The following is a 24,171-nucleotide window of genomic DNA, read 5'->3' as shown; positions in this document are numbered from 1 at the left end:
CTCCACCCCCCCTCTCTCTTTCAGCGCTTTTTTTTTTATTTTTCCCCCTCTCTGGCCGTTCTCGCGGCTACTGCCGAGAAGTGTGCTTTGCCAGCGACTACTATCTGCCGCGTAGCGAGTCGACCGCGGGACTTTGGTATACTGGGAGTATGGTAAGTAGATACACCCCTGCCACCGCCGCCTCCGTCCCCTCGGGGAACCCATGCGTTCTCCCGCTCCCTCCCGCCCGGTCCCGCCGCCCCCGCTGTCCCGCCGCCGCAGTCGCTACCGCGTTGTCCTCTCACCACTCCCCTATCCCACGAACCGTGCTTTGCCGCCCCTCTCGTGCCGCCTCCACGCTTTGCTCGCGAGGCCCCAGGGACGTATCAAGCATCGGTTTATCGGAATGCCGCTTTTTTATGGGCCTACTAGGCAAACCTCGATGTCTCGTAACGGCGGCTCGGGCGCTGCAACCCGCGCGGAAATGGGTCGACGTGCCTCGTATGGGGACGCGGGGCGATGATGTCAGATCGACATCGTCGATTCGGGATACCCCGCGGCGCGTGATAGCTCTCAATTCGATCACCTTCGACTCGCGATAAGTGTCAAGCTACATCCCGTCCCGTTCTCACGAGATTGCGAAGCGTGTATCAGTCCGATCAACGGAATAGTCAGTGTTGCCTGCAGTCGGCACTGTCTGACCAGGTCTTGTCTGTGTCTACTTGACGCATCCCAATTGGGCCCGACTACTCGGAATCGAATCACTGTCACGTGCGCTAATATCGAATGTAGTCTCACTCCCCCGCTATATTTACACCGTACACTCTTCGTCTTCAGTTCGACGATGTTCACGAATAAAGCGAACAAACGAGACGTGAAGATACCACGAAGTAACTTCCGTTTGCCGAACGGTGGCTTAACAATGAGCCCCCCCATGCCGCGAGCGGATTCAGGTGCCGTGAGGGAAGACGCACGGCCCTGGAAGATCGCCACCACTACCGCAGACTGGCAAACGTATAAAAGACAGCGTTTGCATGCTAACATATCTATTATAATGGCGACGTTCGTGCCTCTTCCTCGCGCACACCGGCACGCACGTACCTTCGTCGTCGTCGCGCTCGCTCTCTCGTCCCCTCTCGCTCGCTCCTACGGAGGATTCCGTCTCACTTCGCCGCGCGCATAAATTACCGCTTTCAAATGCAAAAGTATGAATGAGATAAAGTTTCCCCGACGCTCGCTCGCGTCCCACCGGCGGTCGCCCTTATACCCTCTTGCTCTCCGCCTTATACGCCTCTGTGTCCGCTTATCTCGGAAAACTGATTATACGCGTTACTACCAGATAGACGATCGGTCGCGATCCTATCGGGTGAAACTATTTACATCTTTTGTAAGATCGTGCTTTCATCGAAGGGTCGGGATAGCTGTGCTGTCAACTTCGGTATTTTTCAAATTACCCGGATATTACCCGGATAATACCTCAAGTATCCACCGTTTATTTCTTCTTATTATTATTTCTTCCTATTTATTCTTTAAGTTATTTTACACGTAAAAATACCAAAGAGATCGCGTAAAAGTAAATATTCACCGAATATTTGGTTTATGTGTGACATAATATGGCAAAATGAAAATGTGAAACGTTCAGCAAAATAGAAGCGTTCACTTTATGTTAACTTTATCTTAATACTTTTATACACAGATTGACAAATATATTTATGTGGAAATAAACATATGATACTATTAAGAAAGTTCTTTTGATTCCAGGTACAGAATAGCCTGGAAATATCTGGTTTATACCGGCAGCACTAACTCATACGTTGAAAATCGCGCACTGTAAGAGATCGAGATTGAGAGCTTTCACAGGCAGAGAGAGACAATAAAACATAGCTGTAAAGTTCGCAGCTGTAAAATTGTTGTTACTTTGAAGTGTCATTAAAGTCTTATAAGGAAGTTGCAGCGGTGGTTCGCGAGTTCTCGGCGTCGTCAAGAAATAATGCAGAGATGGAGTGTGTTCGCTGAAAGCGATGTCGAGTATTCTTTTTGAGAAATTAAAGAAGGAAAGAAATCAAGTTTCAATTTACACTACATAGCGATATATTTGCATTGCCATTATTTTTCGTTTACACGGAGAGAAAAGATTGGTCGAATCTACGTGACAACGAACGAACGAAACGCGTTTTGATTGAAAGAAACGGAATATCTTATGAACCAAATTCGCTTTTAAAAACCAGAAATTTTGTGTTTCTTTCACAGTAAGCAACATTTTGTGTTAGAATCGATCCTTGTTGAAATTTTTGTGTTAAATTTTTAACATATCGTATATCAATTCAACATATCGTGTTTGTGTGATATTTTGTGCTGAGTTCATATTCAGTATATGTAAGTGTTAACATAATACATTTTACACTTTAATTTCGACTAACGTATTATGGACAATTTAATTTCGTGTTAATATTAAAAATATCTGCGTTACTTTTCAAAATATTCACCTTGTTAAATTGACACAAAAATTCGTGTACCGTTTGTGAAATGTGTATTGAAAAATTTTCCACAGTGTCCAGTGAAAACGCGTCTGGCCCGCTCATCTCCGCGCTGATTCGATCTTTTTTCCGCGCGCACGGCATGCTCTAAAATCGACCGTGAGTCGATTGCACACGATTGAAACGAATCGCGCATTGCAGATGCACTTGTCTCGACACAAGTTCCAGACAAGTTCAACTATGCGGCACCCACGGCAAGGGGAACGAAACTAGACACACACGTCGTTCTAATAGATATGCGAGCGGTGTCCCGTAATCTCGCCCTCCCTCTCCGGGTATCCATTTATAGAATAATAATAATAATCCCCGGAGCCAACGAGGTTCCGCTAATGTCGTCACGTTAGATAGTTACAGTCATCCGGTCCCGCAATGAAAGGGTTGACGTGTGCGCGCATCGTCCCTCTCGCGCGCACGGGCGGAGATCACCCTTCGTCGAAAATTCGTCACGGGGATCGCTAGCTTCGACCGTACAAAGCGCGTTGTACAGTTCGTTGTACGGCTGTTTACGTTCGACGGAGCGGACGTCGGACGAGGAGACGAAATTTCGACGAAGCCTGCCGATCGATGCGCGCGTTATCGCGTTTAACTGATCCGCGCGCGTAGGCGAGAAGTTTCGGGTGTAGTAAGAGATAGCGCTCCCGTCAACGTACGTTGGTCCGTTTATGTTAATTAGGTGTGTGACGTCACACTGGTAGCCCCCCAACGACGCGCAATATCAACCCCTAACTTCGGTCGCGAGCAACAAAACGTGCACGCGCGCGCTCAGCGTATCACGATCCCGCCGTAACAGCGCACCTCTCCTCCCTTCATCCACCCTACCTCCCTCCCCCCCCTTCCCTTCGCCCTCTCTTTTCCCCGCTTTCCTCGTATCCTTCTGTACACCCTTTGTCGACGTTAACCCAAAGTGAATGGTCCTACGCCGCCCGTTGCAGCGATGGGTTTTAACTTCGGGGTGACTTACTCCGAGCGTTATCTATTTTGACAGCGCGGCTACGCCCGCGGTCTGTCGTGGGGGTCGATGTTACAGGGGAGTCGCGGTAATTGTGTTTTAACTACGCTCTATATCGTCCGCGATAACCGTTGTCCGTCCTTCTTCCGAAGCGTCGTCCGGCGATGTTCCTCGTTGCGCGCAGTTGCGCCGTTAAAAAGAAAGGGAAAAAGAAGAGAGTCAACGAGCGCGCGTCCCGAAAAATAAGTTTACAGGCGCCTCTCCCTCCGAAAATCACGCAACGTAATTACGCATTGAACGGCATTTCCGCGGTAAAATGAGTGAAAGAGAGAGGGAGAGAGAGAGAGAAGAGCACGACGGATTATCAATTTTATTTCATTACGATACACTGCTGTTTTTATTATCGCGGGAGAATGCCTAACTTGTAAATTGACGATAAACAGCGTGCACACGGTGCGCCTATATACGTATGTACCATATACCGTGCCGCCATTTGCGTCGATTTTGTAAAACTACGGCGCGTATAAGCTATATACACACGAAACATGGGCGGATCCTATACAATATGGCATTCAATTTGCGACGGATTCGCTGTCTGGCAACGCAAACAACCGCTATTGGGTTTCATTTAATGAACCAAGCCGGAGCCTTCGGAAGCATTTTTGCGCTGTGGGCACGGCTTAAATTGGACGCTCCCCGCTTCCCCTCCCCACCTGCCCGCCTTTCCCTTTCGTCCGCTTGCCTATCTTCGCTCATTTTATATCTGCTTCCTGCGACTTACGGCTCGATGACTCGACCTGATACAGGAAGCTGCAACGTACCCACACCACCGCTCGCCCGGTTGATTCATCGGCGATCGGGAGAGGACGTGTTTGCAGAGTTAAATTATAAGCTAGAGGAGATCGATGCGGAGGCGCAACAAGAATACATTTTCGTCTCTCGACGTACTCTCTAAATTTCTTCGAGTGAAAGCCTCACTGGAAACGAGTGAAAATTCTCAACCTCAAAGCGATGACGAAGACACTACCGACGCTTGGAATCACAAAAGCGAATGTTTAACGCGAGCCCAGAGTGGATTCTTAATCCACACGAATGAGTGTTTGGTTGATTACGGTGCATTCGTTGCTACGATGAAGTAAATCGAATTAACTTGTTAATTTCGAACGGAAATATTTACTCGACAATGCGGAGTGGACAATTCACTCTGTACGATTGGAAAGTCATCCGAATTCGAGTGACTCCGGCTCTGTCAATCTCGAGTGGAATTTCACCGTGAGAAATTTCAAGGATCACTTTTGAAATTTCTTGCGGCGAAATCTCACTCAAAACGTTCCCGTTACTGCGGAGTACGTCACGGAATCACTCTTCAATTTCGAATGAAAACATTCACTTCCACAGAGCGGGAAAATTCACGAGTGGGAAAGTCGGTCGAATTTGAATGACGGCCGTTACTGTGCCTCTCGAGAGCGTAATTTACCTCGGAGAAATTTTCTAAGCAGAATGCTCCCCTTTCCCCTTCTTTTCTTCATAAGGACGCATCGATTTTCTCCACGTGCGAATGAAGCCGATTGTTTTTCGGCAGGTAGCAGTTTCTTTCTTCTCTCTCACGGCTACGGCGGGCCGGACACGCCAAGAAAACTCGGGGCTCGTTAAAAATATTACGGCTTACAGAGCAATCCTCTTAAAAGAGTGCTGCGTGGAAGTGCGCGACCAGGGGATCCAGGCAGGAGAAAGAGAGGGACCATCGGAAGGGGAGCGGGAGGAAGGGGGTGAAGAGTCGGAGCACCGGTATCGGCGCCGTATCGTTCCACCGCGCAAGTGTCCGGTAAGGTAAGCGGATCCACGATAATCCGGATTACGTATTTGCCCGGTTCTCTGCCGCCTGCCATCTCGATCTCACGCCAGTCGGGGCCAAAGACGTATTTGCCTCGTGGCAACGTACCGTCTGCCGTCCGTAATCTGTTTAACGCTTTACGAATGGCAGGCCAGCCGGTCGTTTCGTGAAGCCACGAAAACGCGGCGCCCACGTGTATCATTATCGAGAGATGTAAGCGCGGCTACGGACGCGTTCTCCTCGGGAAAAACGCGATCCCTTGCCCCCTCCCTCTCCCCCTTCGCGAGACTCTTTGGAATGCACGGTTCGCGCTCGCCCGAGATGCCGGGATACTCGATTCGACGGGCGATTTATTTCAACGGAGGAGCGTCCGCGATTTCGATACTCCCAGTGGTATCCCCAAAAATGACGCTTCTCAAAGGAGCCAACTTAAAAGCGGCGACCTCGGCTGTGCCGACACGTCGCCGAGGAGAAGTTCCAACTTTGTGAGAAAGGAAAACATCTTTCTCTTTCTCTCTCTCTCTCTCTCTCTCTCGTCGGCAGTTTAATAGCCCAGACACCTCCTCCCCGTCCCTATTCCCACCGAAATGCAGCCGCGTAAATATTTTGTCCGTCGCGTTCTCGTTCCTTCGTTTTAAATGACGTGTAGACTCACGGTTCACGCGGAGAACCGCAATTTTTGTTCGGACCCGCACCCTGTCATTCCCTCAGGCCCGAATCCTTTCTTCGCGGACACGCGCGCGAGCAAGCGGCTGAGCGCGAGCACCCGTTCTCGACATCGATCGGTTGCGATCTTTAAACAGCGCCATTAACGATTGCGTGCACAGGCCGAGGGGGTCGCGATCAAATGAATATGATGAAAGAGTGGCGGCATTAGGCGAACGTGCCGTGCATACTGATTTGTGGCTGATTGATTGGACCCCTTTCCACTCGACAACGCTGCGCCACCGTGGTCCGACGCTCCCCCTCCCCCTCGATTCTACCCCATGAGTGAGCCAACATCGTTGATAATATCAAGCGACCCGCGCTGGTACTCGCGAACATCGACGCGCCTCGTCGATGACGAATAGAAATTAATAATTGCGGAATAACGCGCCGTCAGAAGTATCGATTTTCTCACCATTTTCGCGTTTTTATTTTTCAAATAAAAGCACAACGGTTCTCCTCGATCTTTCGCAAATCGGACGTTAACGTTTCAGTCGCGCGTTGCAACTCACCACGCTGTAACAGAGATAGGGTAACAGAGTCTCTCTCTTTTTTCTTTGTATTGTACCTATTGTACTATATTTCAGGTTGGTTTGAAGTCTTAAGAATTCATTTTTTCATATAATTGTTTTTCTTTTCTTTGTTGTATTTATAATTTTCTCAACTTCGTCACTACAGGTATGTTGCAAATTGTCCTGTACTCCGCGATATCTATAAAAATGCATGCAAAAAAAAATGCTCTCGAATCAATCAAATTTCCAACAATAGCGTGGAACTGAAATAAATCTTCCTGATTCAATGACAGATATCACTAGAACTATTATATATAATGTATTGTTTTAATAATTAATGTATTAATTTCAATGATATCTCGATCGAATCAACAAGATTCATTCCAATTACGCGTGTTGTTAGAAATTCTGTTGATTCGACAATATTTTTTTCCCGTGTGTAAAAGCGTACACTTACCATAAGAGATTACTTTATCTTTTTTTAGATTTTGTATACTCTCTCTTTTGTTTATTCCATTTATTCTATTAAATATTAATTAAAACAGATATATTATTAACTTTGAAACTGTAAAGTTCTTAGAGGGTATGCTCTCGGAAAGAATAAACGCTTTTCTCTCTCTCTCTCTCTCTCTTTCAGGGACGAGGAGGTGAAACAGAGATGTTAATGTCCGAGGAAGTGATCGGCATACGACCATCCCCGCGGTAACGTCTGATTATCGGCGAATCGAGCGGCGCGTACCGCGCGGAGAAGGTTAAATCGGAGCTGTGCAGAGCGGCGGGTAGCGGCGCGCACGCGTGCGGACTAGTAATTTTCGAAATTAGTCGGATAGACGCGAGGACACCGCGGAGGGTCTCCCTCTTACGAGAGCGAACGGACGCGGAAGAACGATTATGCGAGTTAATCCCCGACCCCGACGGCGACTTGTCACGCGGAAGTAGGATCCGCGGTGGAAGAGCAGGACGAGGCGTTTCGGTAGCAACGACGGCTGCCGGCTCGGCCGGCTTGGTTATCTTCATTGTCCCGTCCGTGGTCGGGTTCGCGCGAACTGTTGGGCTGTAACGTAATTGTTTTTGACGCGGTAATTTTACAGTGTCGTGCTTACACACACGCGTCGCGCGCGCGGCCACGGCGGCGCATATCGGGCACATCCGCGGCGAAGTGTCGTGATAACTGCTGGCCCCCGTGCTTTTCCATCCCTTCCCTCCCTTTGCCTGCCAGCCTGTCTGCCCTTCCCGTGAGCTCGAGAGAGCGAGTTCTTTCCTTTTTCGAGCGCGTCATACCGCGCTGCGCGACAGCCTTCCACCGTGAGCGCTTGGGAGCCATCTGCCAAGTCGCACGTCCTTTCCATCACGTCGACCAGGAACACCTCGAGGTGTGTTCCAACGTCTTGTCTTGACGTTCTCTCACCGCGATCATCTTCCGAGAGTCATCTCCGCGCGTCTCTCTCTCTCTCTCTCTTATTTTCTCGACGGAGGAGTCACACGGCGCCTTCGAGATCGCCGAACATGGAATTTGCCTCGTTTCTGCTTTAATCGTTCCCGGAAAGTCTCCCCTCGTCGTTTCCCAAACGCAAGTTGCCGCGTCATCTACATGCTGCGAGACCCGCTCTGCCGCCTCGTCACCGCGATGTTTCACCGTTCGGAAGTTGGAGGAACGCTCCATGAAACCGAAGATACTACCAAATCGGATCCGTCATATCGAAACTTCCATCGGTCCGAAAAAAAGCAAGAAAAAGCCATAAAAATTATATGCGAACTTTCAAGTACCCGGCGTAACGCGTCGAGCGGTATCATTTAACGACGATAACGATCTAAATCACTCGGACGTCCGTGTAACGCACGTCTCGCGGCGGACCGCAGTCGGCGGGATCTACTTAAATCGCCTGATCGACGCCCGTCGCGTTGACAACGTCGCCGAGTACGCGATCTCTTCGAGAACGCGTTCCCCTCGTGCCCGCTCCGAACGATAAGAGGCAGAAGCGGCGGTATCAGCGGCGGCAACGGCAGCAGCGGCAACAGCAGCCGAAGAAGAAGAAGAGGAAGAAGGCGAAGAAGAAACGCAAAGAAGAACGAAGAGAAGAAGATAAGAAGATCGCGGGGGGATAGAGAGGGCAGACGCGAGACGAGAGGCGTAGTAGTACACGTTGCAGGAGAAGCTGCACCGCCCGGAGGAAAGAAAGCGGTTCGAGTACTCTCCGTCTCCGTTCCACCCGACCTCGTCATTCCCGCCTCTGTCTTCCTCCCTCTACGTCCCCGGCGTAGCCTATCACGCACACACGCGTCCGGGGCGCTCGCGCGCGTGGTGGTCATCATCCTCGCGATTCGGTACGTAAGCGTCGCAAAACGGGCGAAGCGCGCGGCCGCGCGAGGAACGAAGGGGGCTCGAGAGGGTCTCTCTCTCTCGGTGGTAGCAGCGACGTGTATCGCGGAACTTTCCGGAGGACCCTCTGGGAGAGATTCGCGCGCGGCCCGCAGTAGCCGGGAGCTACCACCGAGGCTTGAGCCGAGCGATCGGCACGACCAACGCGTCCTCCTTCGGAATCGGAGGTGGTTTCAGGACCGGCCGCATACCAAGCGGAGTATCTCGCGTGGCTGCGGGGCTCGCGGCTACGTTCCGTCTGGACGAACGACCGGGGCGTCATCCGTGATTACTACTTTTGTCGGCCGCCGTTGGTCCCATCCCCGTGCTTTTCGTTATTAACTATCGAGAGAGAGAGAGAGAGAAAGTGAGGGAGCGGCGCTTGGTCCCGCTCGCACCTGTATTGAGTTCGTGTTCGGGACGCGTAGCGAATGCTAAATGCATTTATCTAATTCTCAAGCTAAAAAACGCACACAACGTCGTACGTCGTGCAGCGTGTAAGAAAAATGCAACTCCACTTTTTGCACTCGTTATATTTCGAACTGTGTGCAGCCAGCTCGTAATACATCTCTCGACCGTTCTTCGTGCAAAATGAAGAAAAGGAAGTATGCACGTAATCAATCGGTACTCTTAGTAAATCATTTTGTTGTCCACAAAATAATCAGCAGATTTTCCTGGCGAGCGGCATAAAATGTGCTGCGCCAGCGGATTATTTTTCTCTGAGAGCGTGGCCGCTGCTATTATCAATATAATTCAACGAGATAACTGGTTCCCTGCTGGCAACCAGTCTACAGAGACAACGAATAAAAATTGATAATAATTCTCATGAAAGACAAGAAATGCAAAATCCACGACTTTTTCCATTTTTCTTTTTTCGTTATATAAGCCTATGACGCTACTCAACGTCAAGATCGCGGATGTTCCAATCAGGGCTAACATTGTAATAAGGTAGTTACTACGTTCCTCCGCGTTTTCGACTCAATCCGGCCGCGTTATCGGTGTGCATGTGTGTATGCGGACAAACCGGACGACGCGGGTGATCGATAATGGGGCCGATTACGATTTAGATAAGAATCGCTGCTGCTCGCGACGCCTCGGGAGATCCCCCCTTTAACTCTCTTTCTCTCGATCGACATCGCCGGCGACGGCTACCGGACGTCTCTCCGGACGTCTTTCGATGACGGTAAATAAGGGGTCTGCGTTTTCGGCTCTGAGACATTCGCCGTCCGTTAATCGCGCGCGAGCGAGTCAACCCGCAGCCCGCAGCGGGTATTGAGCAACGAACGTTGGCGTCGAAGTCCGGCTTTCGAAGTCGACTTTATGATGTACGCGCGCACACGCACGTGCGTACACGCTCTCGATAGAGGCCGAACGGCAGCGGTGGCAGCGTCGGAGTCAGCATCAGCGTCAGCGGGGCCCCGCGGGCTACGGTGAGATGGGCGAAGAGCGGCGTGGCGTGCCGACGAGCCGTGCCTCGCCTCTCGTCTCGCCTCGATGCGACGTACACGTTCTTCGTGTTCCTCGCAGGAATCTCCGCGCGTATGCGTTCGTGTACGTGTATCGACGCGTGTGCACGTGTGCACCATCATCCCGTGTATGTACGGCGGTGGCGGCGGTGGCGGCGTCGCGGTAGCCGCCTCGGAGAGATGGGATTGCGCGATAGGCCGCGTGTCGAAAATAGAAATATAATCTGATAGGCTCATTGTGCCCCGAGCTACTCGGTGCTATCTGCCAGCAACTACCGACGAATCGCATCAGCTACCTCGGGACGGACGGCAGCAGCAGCGTGATCCACGTTGTCTCCCTGTTATATCTTTCTCTCTCTCTCTCTCTCTCTCTCTTCTTTCTCGCGCTGTCACGCTCTCTTTCTGCCACCCCTTTCATTTACCCGCACACGTCCGCCTTCGATCCTGTCTTCTCTTTCGTCGACCGGTCCTACCTATATTACGACTTCCGTTGAGCGTCGCTTTATCTATCGTCGAACGTCTCTCTTTCTCTCTCTCTGTTTGATTCTCAGTCTTTCTTTTGCAACCTTGCGACGAGCCTGTAGATCCCTCGCTGCAACCGATGAAATCTGCCGTAAAAATGACGCCGTTGCGCGACGTTACGACCGACCGGTAATTTTTCTCGCCCGGGGGGAAACGACGAGGAAGTGAGAAACGGTCGTGATAAAGCCGAGCGATTCCTACCGGCGAGAACTGAAAATATTCGGGGGAAAGCCTCAATTTGCGGGGGAGAGAGAGAGAGAGAGAGAGAAGAAGAAGCGAGAGAAAAAAAAGGATGCCGCACGATAGACCTCCCGCGGTCTGGCGCGAGGTTCGACCGTAAACCACGGCGTAGTGGGAGCGTGACCAATGGCATCGTGATCGTAAAGAAATTAGAGGGGCAGTAATGGTTTCCGGGTACGGTGCCTTCCGGTCGGCATACATCTTCCACGACCGGTCCGCGGATATGCGCTCGCTATATCGGGTTAGCTCGCTGACCCTTCGCGGTAACGACGGGCGGAAGAGCAGCATTTGTCTACGTCCAGCGGCCGTTTTCTTTCGGCCGATCGATCCTGACGTGCCGCGAAAGAGGTGTATCGGCGATTTCGGTTTTCGGAGCGGCACGCCGTTCTCCACGCCGCCACGTCGAGAGTTGGCGGTTAGTCGGCGAGTCGCCCGTCGTCGGCAGCCCGCTGTCCGAAGGCCAATTAATTAAAATTGGAAATTAATTAATCGTCTCGCAGTGCGGTTAATATCGAGGAAGTTGAGATTTTATCGCAGCCTACATCGTATGAGCCTTCTCCGGGCCGCGTATGTCGTGCCGCAATTAAGGTGTCATGTCGGATAAAGAGATATATGTGCAGGTATGCCGACTAATTACGGCGTTTTCTGGTAATTGACAGAGCTGGATAATAACGAGTATTACGGAGAAGCATGCACTTCGACATGCGTGTGAACAAACAGCGGCTGCTTTTACAATCCAACGGGCGACGGCGACGCTGCTTTTTTCGCTCACGACGCGAAGAGAAAATTCGGACGGGCCTCGGGACAAAAACGGACGAAAGGACGGCGTGTACGGGGATGACCGGGTCAAGTCAGCTCAAGGGTCATGCCGGCCGTGTGTTTCGTTTACGGTTTTAAAGTTTCAGAAAAAAAAAAAACAAGGTCTTCCCAATCTTACCGCAGATTTTTTTGTTTTTTTTTTATCTTTGTGACGGAAAAACGCAAACGTGGTAGATTTTAACCAAATATGCGTTTTCTAAATGAACTTTTGTACTCTTGAAACAGAAACCGAAGAAATGCGCGGAGAAATAGGGAGAAAGAGGTTTTTCTTTTTTTTCTGAAACTTTAAAACTATACTTTCGTTTATGTATTTGTTGTGAAAGAAACAGTGGAGAAAAAACGGCCAAAAAACGTTCCTTTTAAAATATACACTGAAAAAATCGGGTGGAAAAAAACCAAGTCTCAGGGTTACGCAAATCCTGTCGCACCGGCTGCCACTCAGTCGAATTGGATAAAAATCGAGTCAGATCGACAATCTGACGTAGGAATTGGGATCACAAACAATTCAGTCCGCGGGAAAAAAATTCACGAAACTGCAGTGTGTATGATACAGATGGTTTTTTTCAGCCAGCAAAATGCTGACCTAACTGCGTAATACGAGTGATTCTACTTCTGGTCCGGAGGTCGGGCGAATCAAACGATAATGCGTTGGATCAGCTTTACGGTCGCCTCATTGAGCTCAATTTCGAGCTTGTCTTGCGCTAAACGAGAGACCGGAAGAACAGAAAAATTTGGCTGAGAGAATTAGAACGGTTAGTTCGGCATGTACAATCCTGAAATTGAGTTCGTGTAACTCGATTCGAACTGTTTCGATGGTTCCTCTCTTTTTGTACAGAATAGGTACTTTCCCTGCGTTCCGAAAGGAACATTTTGCGATTCCCCCGCCGCTGTTCGAGCTTCGCAATAAAAACACACGGACGAAACCCCGTGGTGAGAACGCGACTCTTGGGCCAACTTGACCCGGTCTCCCGCGCGCATTACACCCGAACGATTTTCGGCGGTTTAATTGACTCGCACCGGGGAGCAACGATGCGAGAAGTATACGACCCCCTCTCCTCCCTTGAACCGGCCATCAATCGGCACGGCGTACGTGATCGTTAGAATTTTCGTTTTCACGGTGTCCGGAGTAGCGCGTCCGCTCGTTGGGAACGTGCGAACGCACAAACAGAGATGCAATCAGCGGCGCGACTGCATCGAGTGCGAAAGCGGCGGCCCCACGCGTATCAATATGTTTTGTTGCGCTCTACCGTTCCGGCGCGCGCGCTTTACCATCGGCGGCTGGCTCTGCGGGGAAACAAGTGCGCATCAACATACGCCGTTGCGCTTGTTGCAATGATTACCTTTGAATCGGCCTTTCATGCCTTACCTAGCCTGCGAGAATAACGAATTAATCGCGCAACGCGCTTATTTATTTCCGCGCACTCGTCGACGGCCGCGTTAATCCTTCCGCTGCGCCGGTCCGAGCAAAAGTGCTCGCTGTGTGCGGCACACAGTCATTTTATCATGTGATACTGAGGCGAAATAGTATAACAAAGAAAATTATAACCGGACGATTCAAACAAGATGCAGCATGTACACGGAAAAAATGGATCTTAAATTAAGATTAAGCGAGAATATTATAATATTCTTCGAAGATTTTTAGTCTGGAATTCAAGTAATAATACTTGCATCAATATAAAGTAAATCAAATCGAGACTAAAAATCTTCTAAGAAGATTATAATATTCTTACTTACATATGAGAATATCTACTCTTGATTTAGGACTAATTTCTTTTTTTTTCTGTGTCTGCAGCGCCCGCGAACGGCGAGCGATTTTTCACGATGTACATATGCAATTGAGAAACCATTTTTCAGCGAAGGATATATCCGTCGTGAGCAGCGAAAGGGTTAAAGAGCCGCACATCTGTCGACGACTTCGGAGAGCGACGCCGAGCGCTGCGACGTGAGCCAATTAATCGGCGTTCACAATCAACACGCGTGAAACAGCGCGAGTGTAATCGAGTGAAAGGTACAACGGAGGAATTGACGGTTGCGGAAGGTCCGAAATTGGGAAGACTGAGAAAGAGAGAGAGAGAGAGAGGACGTTCTCGCGATTTTGCAAGAGTCGCGTAATCGCGAGATAATCATGCGAGATTATTCGGTCGGATCCTCCCGCGGAGATCCGACAACTGCAAGAAATTGGAGGAGTGCTGGCTGCTTGCACGGTGCGCGACCGGAAACGGAAATGATCAGACCGGAGAGAGAGAGAGAGAGAGAGAGAGATTGACGGGGGGAGGAAGAGAACGATGTAGCGCGTTTCCTCCCTCTCCCCGCCGACCGAACGGTCCGTTGTTCGTTCGTTCGTTGTGGATGCGCGATTGCAAGCGGAACGCGAAATGGAACGGGAGCTTCCCGGCCAGCCGGCCGGCCGACCGACCAGCCAGCCAGCCCGTGTGCGCACTGATTGATCAACATTGTTGCCGAATTAGACTCCAGCGAGATGGGCATATTGATTGGCAATCAGTGTCGCCCGGCCACAACGAAGCCTGTCCGTCCGTCCGGGAAACGGTTTGCTAACGCAAACACCGTCGCACCTGGATCACCACGCTGTCGTTTTTTTCGCAAAAATACTGTCGCCGTCGTTCTACCAACATGTTTGACGTCGACATCCACCACTTTTGCCGTGTCACGGGCTCTTCGTTATCGCGGGACTGATTCCGCGCAGACGTAATGCGGCCGGAAATTGCGCGACATTAAACGATCGAATGTGCCGGCTTTCGAGTCCGCTCGTATTAACAAACGGTAACACGGTGACAGTAGTTAGCTAACCGATATGTCTCGTCGCGCGGCCTGTCATTTTCATATTGTAAAAAGGCAACCTGTACGCACGCCAAGGTAGTCTGGAATTGACTATCAATGATTTATTAATCATTTAGCTATCAGCGAAAGTTATTCGCGAGCTCGTGCAGGTGCCAAGTATCATTATCGTTCGATCACGGTGATAATTACAGAGGAATTGTCGCGTTGTCCGATCGTTCGCGATCGCTGAACTGATAGGAAAAAGGGGTTCGTATCATGAAAATTATCATTTCAATGTCATTTCAACGATATCGTGTCAACGATATTTTCTTAACGTTTTAACAGAAAGTAAAAGTAGCGATGCGCACATATTATCATTCACTCTATACTGTAATATTTTACAAAGATATGAGCCGCCTGATTATAATTCTTTCACTATACGAGATTACAATCTCAAATATGAAACACTTTTTTTTCTCCTTGCGAGGAAAAGTGCTTGGTACACAGAAAGAAAAGATTAGCTGCAGTAGCAATTAGTTGTAACATACGGACATCTAAAACTTTAGCAGCGTAAGCAATTTTAATTGCTGCAGCAAAAAAGTTTGCTACTGCGGCAATTAAAATTGCTTACGCTGCTGAAGTTTTAGATGTCCATATGTTACAATTAATTTAGCTACTGCAGCCAATATTTTTTTTTCATATATTTATGGTTATAATCGTATTGTGAAATAATTATAGCGGAAAAACTAATTTTTTATTACTACAGTATCAATAGTAATAAGCATTATGTATATGCATATTATATTGTTGCTATACAACGAAAGAAATCCTACTAAAATTATAACGGGCTTTTTCCAACTATATTTCCCTCTAGCTTTAATTTCAAAAACAGTAGTAACAATACGCGAAACTATTGTCATGCGGAGCTATTGTCACTGACACTATAGCAAACATAGACACTCTAACATAGAAAAATGGTTCTCCTGACTATAGTACGTTCATTTATGCGATTTATAGTCATAAACATTTTTTCTCAGCGCACGTTAGAACGATAAAAAATACGGTTAACGGCGTGACTGTAATTTCCATGAAATAAACCTGTTTTGTTTTTCTAAATGCATAAATCAACACGCGAACGCGCCTCTTTCGCGTTTAGGTCCGCGCATGGGACCGGCGATCTTTCGACGCTCCCAAGATCGTTGCCCGGCCGTTTGCCGTAAATCGCGGAATCGCCGTCAACGGAGGGTGGCGGAAAAGAAGTTTCGCGCGGTGCAAAATCGCGCGAGCGAAAAGGCCCGCAACAATCGCCCGACGCCTGGAGCGTCGTCCCGATCGATGACGATCCCCGCGGCTGGCGGGCCGGAAAATCGGCGCGTCGGCCAATCAGCGCGTGTACGGACCAGAAAATGATGAGCCGCGAGTCAAACATTCCATCCATTCGGCGCATGGATGCACCTGGGCGAGAAACAACGTGCGAATGCCTCGTGACCTACGAGCGTAACGCGGAATGCCACTTTCGAAGGCTGCTGCGCGCTTTCATCGACGCGTTCGCGCGTGCTCCTTTTTACGATCTTCAGCGCGGCGTGGAAGCCAGTTCGTATCGCGGAATAGCCTAATGCGGAAGACAACGATGCGTTTCGGAGCACGTAGCTGTCTTAAGAGTGCTCACGTGCCGGAATGTAATAATAATAAATGATGTCCCCCCTAAATTCAACGTTGCGAGGAAATTTACAGACGGCCTATGCATATCCAGTTTCTTATCTCATCTTGTGAGAAGACAAAGACTATCGTCAAAGACTATCGTTAAATAACACGATGTATATAACACAATCGTAGAATATTGTTAATATTTTGAATTTTGCTATTCTAATATCGGCATTTTTTATCTTAAGTTATCTGGGTTTTATCGGTTTTTCTGTTGAGCTTCAGAATGTGTTATTAAAATATATTGTCAATGAAATATGTCTCTTATTATAGCACGTTCAATATAAATATGAAATTATCCGAATGTATACAGTAACATACTGCTTTTTATGCACTGCTTTTACACCGAGAGAAAATGTTTGATATTTGCGCCATAATTGCATAATGAAAAGAATTATAGTCGGGCCAGCCATTTTTGTAGCGAGTACAACTACAACGTTAATAATAATAACTCTGTATGTACATTGCTGTTATTACTTTCTTTGTTAGAATAACAGAAACAAAAGATTGACGCCGAAAATGACTCGAATTTTTGTGCGATTAACCATGTTTTTTTTCTCTCAGTGTATCCCTACCGTCCAAATTCAATGCGATTTTTTTACGCGCTGAGTAACAAGCCACTCTGTGAGTGTTCATTTTCAACATTCACCATTTCGCCGACATCCAGCCAGGCCCATCGACAAAACTTGCTGCTGCATTCCGAACTTCGTTCAGCTTCCGTCTGACATCGTCCCACGTTGATCGCGCTTTATTGCACTCGCGACGCGATAAACATTCACATTTTAACGGCGCTTGATGAGTGGCACAGCGGCACGAAAACAATTTTCATTTATCTCGCAACGAAATCCACGAGTTTACTTAACTACGGTCGAATCGGACATTTCGAATTGGTCTAGCGAATGTCCGTTACAGCACTGCCAATCCTGAAAACCCGAAAAAGCACTAGCGGCACGGTGAACTGTGTTATCACGGATACGCGTTCACGAATCGCGTGTAAAAGGTTGCAGATCAAAGACCGTCGCACCGATCACGAAATCGGTCAACGGTATACGCGAGTGAGAGAAAGAAATATCAGAATAAAGGATTATACTTCGTGTATCAAAGTTTCGAAAACAAAGATAGCGATGCTCACGAAATCAACGGGTTCGCGAGCGTGAAACGCGACGAGCATAAAACTACGTCGCATTGTTTCACGATACTTCATCGATACTTCATCGATACTTATCTGCGCGACATTTTGAATTTAATTGGAAGAATTTTTTCCCACGTAAAAGGCGAACGCGCGCGTATAAGAAAATCAACAAGCTGGCGACCCCGACAAGTCCGACGTGTTTATCAACATCGACTGGGGTAACAACGTGTTTCGCGCTCGACGATGCAATTCTGATGCGCATGATATGACATTCAAAACAAACTGAGGGAATCGCAATGACTGGAAAATTTTATTAAATAAATATCTTTCTCGGTTAAATATGTTTACAGCGCGAAATATATGAACGAATAGATAAAAACATCTTTGATAAAATAAGTATGTTTGTTGAAATTTTAGGGAAAAAGGATAGATAAAAGAGGAATTAGTGAAAAAAGGTATTCAGTATCTCGGACATCTGTTAGGTGATCTGAAGAATTTGACACTTGAAGTAGCGGTTCCGTAATTGTTGTTCCCACTGCATTTTGCACGACACATATATGAGAAGTGCAAAAAGCTTACGTATAAATCGCATTGATCTTCACGACTTCCACAAACGCCCACCACCTCGAATCTGTATAATCGTTACTTTGAAATTTTCATTGTTTTCACTCACCGAAAATCAGGATGGATCACGTTCCGCTCCCAGTTCTGCAACAAACGGACAGTTTCGGATTAGACGGATTAGATTTGAATTCGACTTAACCTCTTTAACATGAGCGTCGACTGTAATCGACAGTCGGTAGCAATATGCACATTGTCGTATTGATAACAATCATTTTTTCTTACTTGGCCGTTGTCACATTGATACAAATCAACGGCAACTTCGTCAAAAGTCGCATTATTCGAGAATATTCTGTGCAATTGTTACTGCTCTCGGCCGCTGAATAACCATTACGCGGCGAACGAAGAGGTTAGTAAACAAGTACGCTCGGATCGATAAGGTTAGCCCTTTGCGATTGTTACTCGACGACTTATACATTCCAGCAACGATATCTCAGCTTTCGATTGCAAAGGGCTAAGTGGTCAGAGATATAGACAATTGTAATTTTACCTTCGAGCCGATCCTTCCCGACCCGAACCGGATCCTCCGGCACCGCTATCTGCACTCGGCGTAATTGCACCCGCGATTACCGCACTGCCAAAAGTGCACTTTCGAAACTGCCCCTGCGTGTGGCGCGCAAACTATCGGATTTGAAACGAAAAACAAATTTTCCCGATTAATTAGAGCGATAATTGAGTGATTATCTCGTCTAAACGAATTAGGAGCATGCAGATTCTGATTGTTTTCTTTCGTAAAATTCGATAATAATCGATAATAATCTATCGTAGCGGTTATTTTGTAAATTTCATCGCTTTTCCTACTGCTCACGATGATCTCAGCATGTTCATTGTTGCATGTCGAGACGCGAATATTATAGATTCTCGTTAGATTGACTCCGATTACTTTAATATATTCGAGAATAACGGTTGATACCGTCTGACGTCTCTACTAACTTGCGTCAAGGATTGTTATGATCGTATGCGTGCTCAATGACGACAGCTCAAGTATGCAACGAGCCAAAGGTTATCCGACTTACGGAATAACAACAACACGTAGATTGTGCGACAGTTAATTATATATCTCTTCAGGATCCTAAAATTAGAGCACGAGATATTTTATAAGTCCATTCTGGAATCTAATTAGAATCGAAAGCCAATAGATAACGTGAAAGTTGATTTTTTATTTGACAAGTGAATAAATAGTTTCTCGAATATAATAAACGAATATCAGATTTAACAATTCTTAAGTAGACTAGTCGATGAATCATCCAAGTTTTTGTGAAACCTAAGAGTTAAATAATTTATACGCAACAGTTGAAGCTTATTAACTTGTCGTAGTTATCAATTTGTCGGCATTAGCTGACCGCAATAACCGTGTGTAGTGCACACAAAAAAGCAAGAGCGAAATCCGTTGCATTGTAAAAATAAATATCAGCCGAGCAGCGAAAATGAATGAATGACAGATGACAAATCGATACGCGTGCTTGAGTGGTTATGAAATCAACGCGATGTCATCATTGTTCGGCGTCATTGGTTGACTTTGACGGCTCATAACTCGGGAACTATTATATCCTCGATAATTTCGTTTGAGGATTTATGATTTTCCATATTTAAGCTTCCCGGAATACATTATTAATTAATTTTAATTCCACGATATCCCGTGTACGCGACACTTCGGTGAATAAAAATCCATAATTAAAAATCGGAATTGTTAGTTGCGAAAACGGGCGGTTTAATTTACACTTCGATACGCGAAAAAGAATGATCTACAGCTTTGATATTTACGATGGAACAAGAGAGCTCGAATTACACACGAAGAGCAAACGTCTCGCTTATACGTTTGATATACCTGCCCGCCGTACCGTACGCGAGAGAAAGCTATTAGCGATCGCTACTAGTGGTTCGTGATATTAGAAACCTCTGCGGTGGCGCGTTTATGAGTCGTGCATGACCACGGACAATGCCTAGCGGAAAGTCATTCGGCGCGCAATGTGCGTACCTTTTCTTGCGCGCGCGGAGGAAAGCGTTACCGCCGAGTACGTACCCACGACTGTACAGATCACGCGCGCCGTAAAAATCGTCACCGTGTTTCCGAATGCTCATCTAACGAACGCGGCGGCTCGACAATAACTCGCCGGGAGAAACTTCTGTTGCGCGCGACCGGCACCCGGTGTGATTTAAGTCGCGAAGATAAATATATCTCAAACGCACATGTTTCTTTTTTGTGCGCACTGTGCGCACGTTTTTATATTCCGACGAAAGAATTCCTTCGCGTCTGTTTCACGTTTCAGAAAGGACGAAAAGGCGAACGTTACGTTTATGCGCTTTTAATAAGAGATTTGACGATCGTTAAGGATCGTTAACGGATGGCGGAAGAAAGGATCGGATGTAAAGATTTTTATTCTCGATGAACATTGAAAGATATCCCGTTGAATACGGATGTATCGCGAGACTCGCTGAGAAGGAAAGAAAAGAGCTCGTTGAAGAAGAAGATGGACTCGTTGAAGGGAGAAAAGAGGAAGAGGAAAGGCGTTGCGGCCTTTCTTCCACGGATCGTATACTCCTCAAACGACCGATAACTATTAAGTTTCGACCCCATCGACTCGGCTATCGTTATTTCTCGAGGACTCGAGCGTCGGCGACCCATCTCGCCGGTTCACCGCGTGAATTGTGATCTATACCCACCGGCAACGGTTAATACCGACCGACCTCTACCTTTTAAAGGACACCACGGAGGTGGGTGTAGAGGTCCGGGGCAGATTAAGATCGAGCGATCCTGCGGTCGATCCCGCGAAAGGATCTACGCACGAGCGACTCCCCCGCGACTACTCGCCCTGCCAAACGCTCGCCCCTGGTAAGCCTTCCTCTCTCATGGTCAGATAAGCCTTCGGATTCGACCCCCGAGCTTGATCACCGATAGCCCGTGGCCCTAACGTACTCCGGCGAGACTAGCTAGCACCCAATTCCAAATCCTCTGGCACCCTCTCGGGCGAAACTGGCTGACGCCGACGGTAAAGGGCCGATTCGGAGAGAGCGCGTCTTTGCTCCCTTTTCCTCACTCCTTTTTATGGCCTGTTAAATGAACTTCCCGTGCTCTTTTATATCGTCCAAGTTGACTCGTCGGTCTGCTCTCTGTCTTTCTTTCTCGCTTCTTTTCTCTCTCTTTCTCTCTCTCTCTCTCTCTCTCCCTTTTTCCTTTTCTCTCTCTTTCTCGTTGTTTCTCCTTCTCGGCCGATGCCGATTTACGAGCAGCTCGTGGATTTCGTTTTGGGTAGGAAACTCGTGGATCGAGCTCGTGCGGGATTTTTGTTACGATCGCGTTAAGCAAGCTTACCCGTGGCTCTAATTGCGAGGTACAGGAGAAGATACGAGTGGTGGAACAGGGAGGGAATTTAAGACATTCTAGTACGAGCGCGCGACTTACTCGAGGAAAGTGGAAAAATTCGCGTGACGCGTCTACGTGTGACTCGCGTTTGTATCTCGCGGCGCGAGCACAAAATTCGAAATACGAATAAACCGACTAACGTGACCCGTAAAATTAAACGTCAATTTTTACGGCCGACAATTCCCCGCCGCAGAGGAAGTATAAAATATGCGCGACGGAGGAAATTCCCGTCCCTCCCGGGAGCGACATTAACATTCGTTGTAATTGTAAAGTATTATTGCAAGTAAATCCACTTAGAAATATCGCGACTGCCGTGCGGTCGCGTTTTTATAAAAATATGCAAATACGCGGCAACACACGGAACACCGTGGCGTTACGCCGCGCGGGTCAGAGCAGCTGCCTCGAGGATCTCATTCGCCGGCGTTCCAAACACCTCTCGGCGCCTCTCTTTGTCTATCGCCAATTAATCCGCTTTTTATCACTCGCTAAAGCGAGTGAACTCTACCGGGAACGTTCTGACAATACGCCCAAGTTTACAAAGAATGAGGAAGTATGCGTAATCAGATACTAAAATGTACCTTAACACGGCACCTTGTTACAACAAATACCTGCTATTGTATATAGGCATATTAACGCCACTATGTAACGGCGAGCTACTAAAAGGATGATTCCATAAATAATCGCTAGAATTTGTCACCCAATAACAGAGATATTCAGGGGAGTCATAATATCTGCAAGGGCTGCATCTTCTCTTCTACATCGAGAGGAAAAATATTTAAAAGATCAAAAATATTTATTCGTGAGTACTAATAATATATTTATTTATATAGCGATATGCATATTTTTACACCATGAAAAATTTTACCGAAATGAGAAAGTACATATCTTGAATCTGTAGCTCATCGTGAAAGCAATTGTTTATTCCATTTAAACGAAAGAATCTAGAGAATGATTTGAGTAAATGTTATTAGTTACCATGTTATTAGCACCGAGTATAAATTTTCTGATTTTTTCATATTTCGTCCTGTCAATATACCCGGGTACCGTTTCCTGAAGAAGCAACACCTCCGCTCCGAGAGGACGCTCGCACGCTCCGCACATCGTCCGACATAGACAGGCAATTAAAGTGACTCGCGCATAGGCTCTCGCGAACTTTCGGTGGACGCGGGGCGAGGTCTACTAACTACGTGCGGAATGCAGTTTCGTAGCGGGATGAGGCTTGAGAAGCGGCCGGGATGAACCGGGTGGAAGAGGAGCGAAGTGGATGATTCGCGCATGAGGGCGAGAGAGAGAGAGAGGAAGAATAAGAGAGGAAGACAGAGAACGGCCGGGATATGGAAGAGATTTAGAGAGGAAGAGATTTAGACCGCGGGCGGGGAAGAGATAGCGTTCGCGCGCGATCGCACGACGACGAGGGAAGGTAAAAGGGAGAAGGGGGAGGGGGGGGGGCAGGAGAGCGAGTGGGCTGCCCGGTAGCAGTTTCCCAAAGCATCGCCATTAATAACCAGCGAGATTATACGCTGCTGCTGAAGCTGATGCTCCGAGCTGGCCGAGCGTTGCTGCTGACCGCAACGTCGCTGCGAGAGACGTCGGAAAGAGGGGGGAGGGGGGGGAGGGAAGGTAGGCAGAGAGACGCGATGTGTAACAGGGCTCCCATTTAATATCGCTTACCCGTCCGTGCTAACGGCCAGCCAACCATTCGCTAATTTCTTCGGAATGCCATCACCGGTCTAGGTAGCCCTCCGTGAGGAGGCAAGGATACGCCGCGGCGAATTTCCATTTCGGCGTTATATCGTCCGCGCTGGATTCGCGACGAGAGATTCGCAAGTGGGCCGGGCACGCGTTACGCCCGTGAAACTTGCATCTTTGCGAGCTTTCGGTCGGAAAAAAAAAGTATGGGAAACGGAGAAGATTTTTTCGTGGGAGGGGGGAGGAAAGTTCGCAACGACGGACAGTGGAGCGTTTCCCGCGAAGCGGGAGATCCTCGTTCTTCGTCGACTATCGCGTTGCCGAAGCGGCGAAAGCGAAAGTGTCTCGTTTCCGCGACACGCGAGTGCGCCGTCGTCGTGACGACGGCGTCGTTCGCCGCTGAAACGCTACGTATTTAGCATGTAAGAGGGAGGGTAGTCCCCCGCAGCGGGTGTAACACCGGTGAACGTGGAACGCGGCTGGATTGCATACCGCAACGCTCTAGTCCGCCCGTCCGTCCGGCCGACGTTCCTGCGTCGAAGCCGGTGGCGGCTATTTGGACAGCCTGTCGGCCGCGCAGACGGTCGCTGGAACACCGGGGCAACAAACAGTACAATACAATATTACAATCCAGGCAACAGCAACATCCCACCGGCGCAGGTACAACGCAGTGACAGCGCAACATATCAACCGCGGTGTGCCCGGTTGTGTCTGTTCTCTTTCCTGCTCACTCTCTTCGCCCCCTCTCTCTCTCTCTCTCTCTCTCTTTCTATCTCTCTTTTATACCGCGGTCATCTCTCTTTCCACAGGGCGCTGCCTACCTCTCCACTTCTCTTCGTCCCTCTCGCGTGTTCCCTTGCCCCNTTCCCTTGCCCCCCCCCCCCTCCGCCCGTACTCGCCAGCGCGTTTGTCGTTTCGTCTCCGTTCGATCGCGTTCCGTCTCGGTTCCACCTCGCCGAGC

At 48.3% G+C, this 24,171-nt stretch overlaps 1 protein-coding gene and 1 long non-coding RNA gene across 6 annotated transcripts in view; one reads left to right on the top strand and one right to left on the bottom strand.

Moving 5' to 3' along the window:
• The window catches only part of LOC106750301, a 217,675-nt gene extending 198,811 nt beyond the window's left edge, over window positions 1–18,864 (bottom strand). The window contains exons 1-2 of the long non-coding RNA XR_001374929.1: window positions 18,648–18,864; window positions 18,210–18,244 (exon numbers count right to left, since the gene is read on the bottom strand). This is a non-coding gene — a long non-coding RNA (uncharacterized LOC106750301). The remainder of the gene's footprint in view (window positions 1–18,209; window positions 18,245–18,647) is intronic.
• The window catches only part of LOC106750299, a 296,840-nt gene that overhangs the window by 215,294 nt on the left and 57,375 nt on the right, over window positions 1–24,171 (top strand). For 2 of the 5 annotated variants that reach the window (XM_014630545.1, XM_014630543.1), the window contains 2 exons: window positions 5,048–5,295; window positions 13,777–15,260. The exons of 2 other annotated variants lie outside the window; for them this stretch is intronic. In XM_014630545.1, coding sequence (XP_014486031.1) covers window positions 5,048–5,295; window positions 13,777–13,813 — 285 coding nt within the window. In that variant the 3' untranslated portion in view covers window positions 13,814–15,260. Of the gene's footprint in view, window positions 1–5,047; window positions 5,296–7,153; window positions 7,197–13,776; window positions 15,261–24,171 lie in introns of those variants that run through there. One more of the 5 variants, XM_014630544.1, reaches the window with a different exon arrangement.

The sequence above is a fragment of the Dinoponera quadriceps genome, unplaced genomic scaffold (genome assembly GCF_001313825.1).
Source record: "Dinoponera quadriceps isolate SergipeBrazil2010 unplaced genomic scaffold, ASM131382v1 scaffold5335, whole genome shotgun sequence".
Lineage (NCBI taxonomy): Eukaryota > Metazoa > Arthropoda > Insecta > Hymenoptera > Formicidae > Dinoponera > Dinoponera quadriceps.
This window is presented reverse-complemented; position numbering and strand designations above follow the sequence as displayed.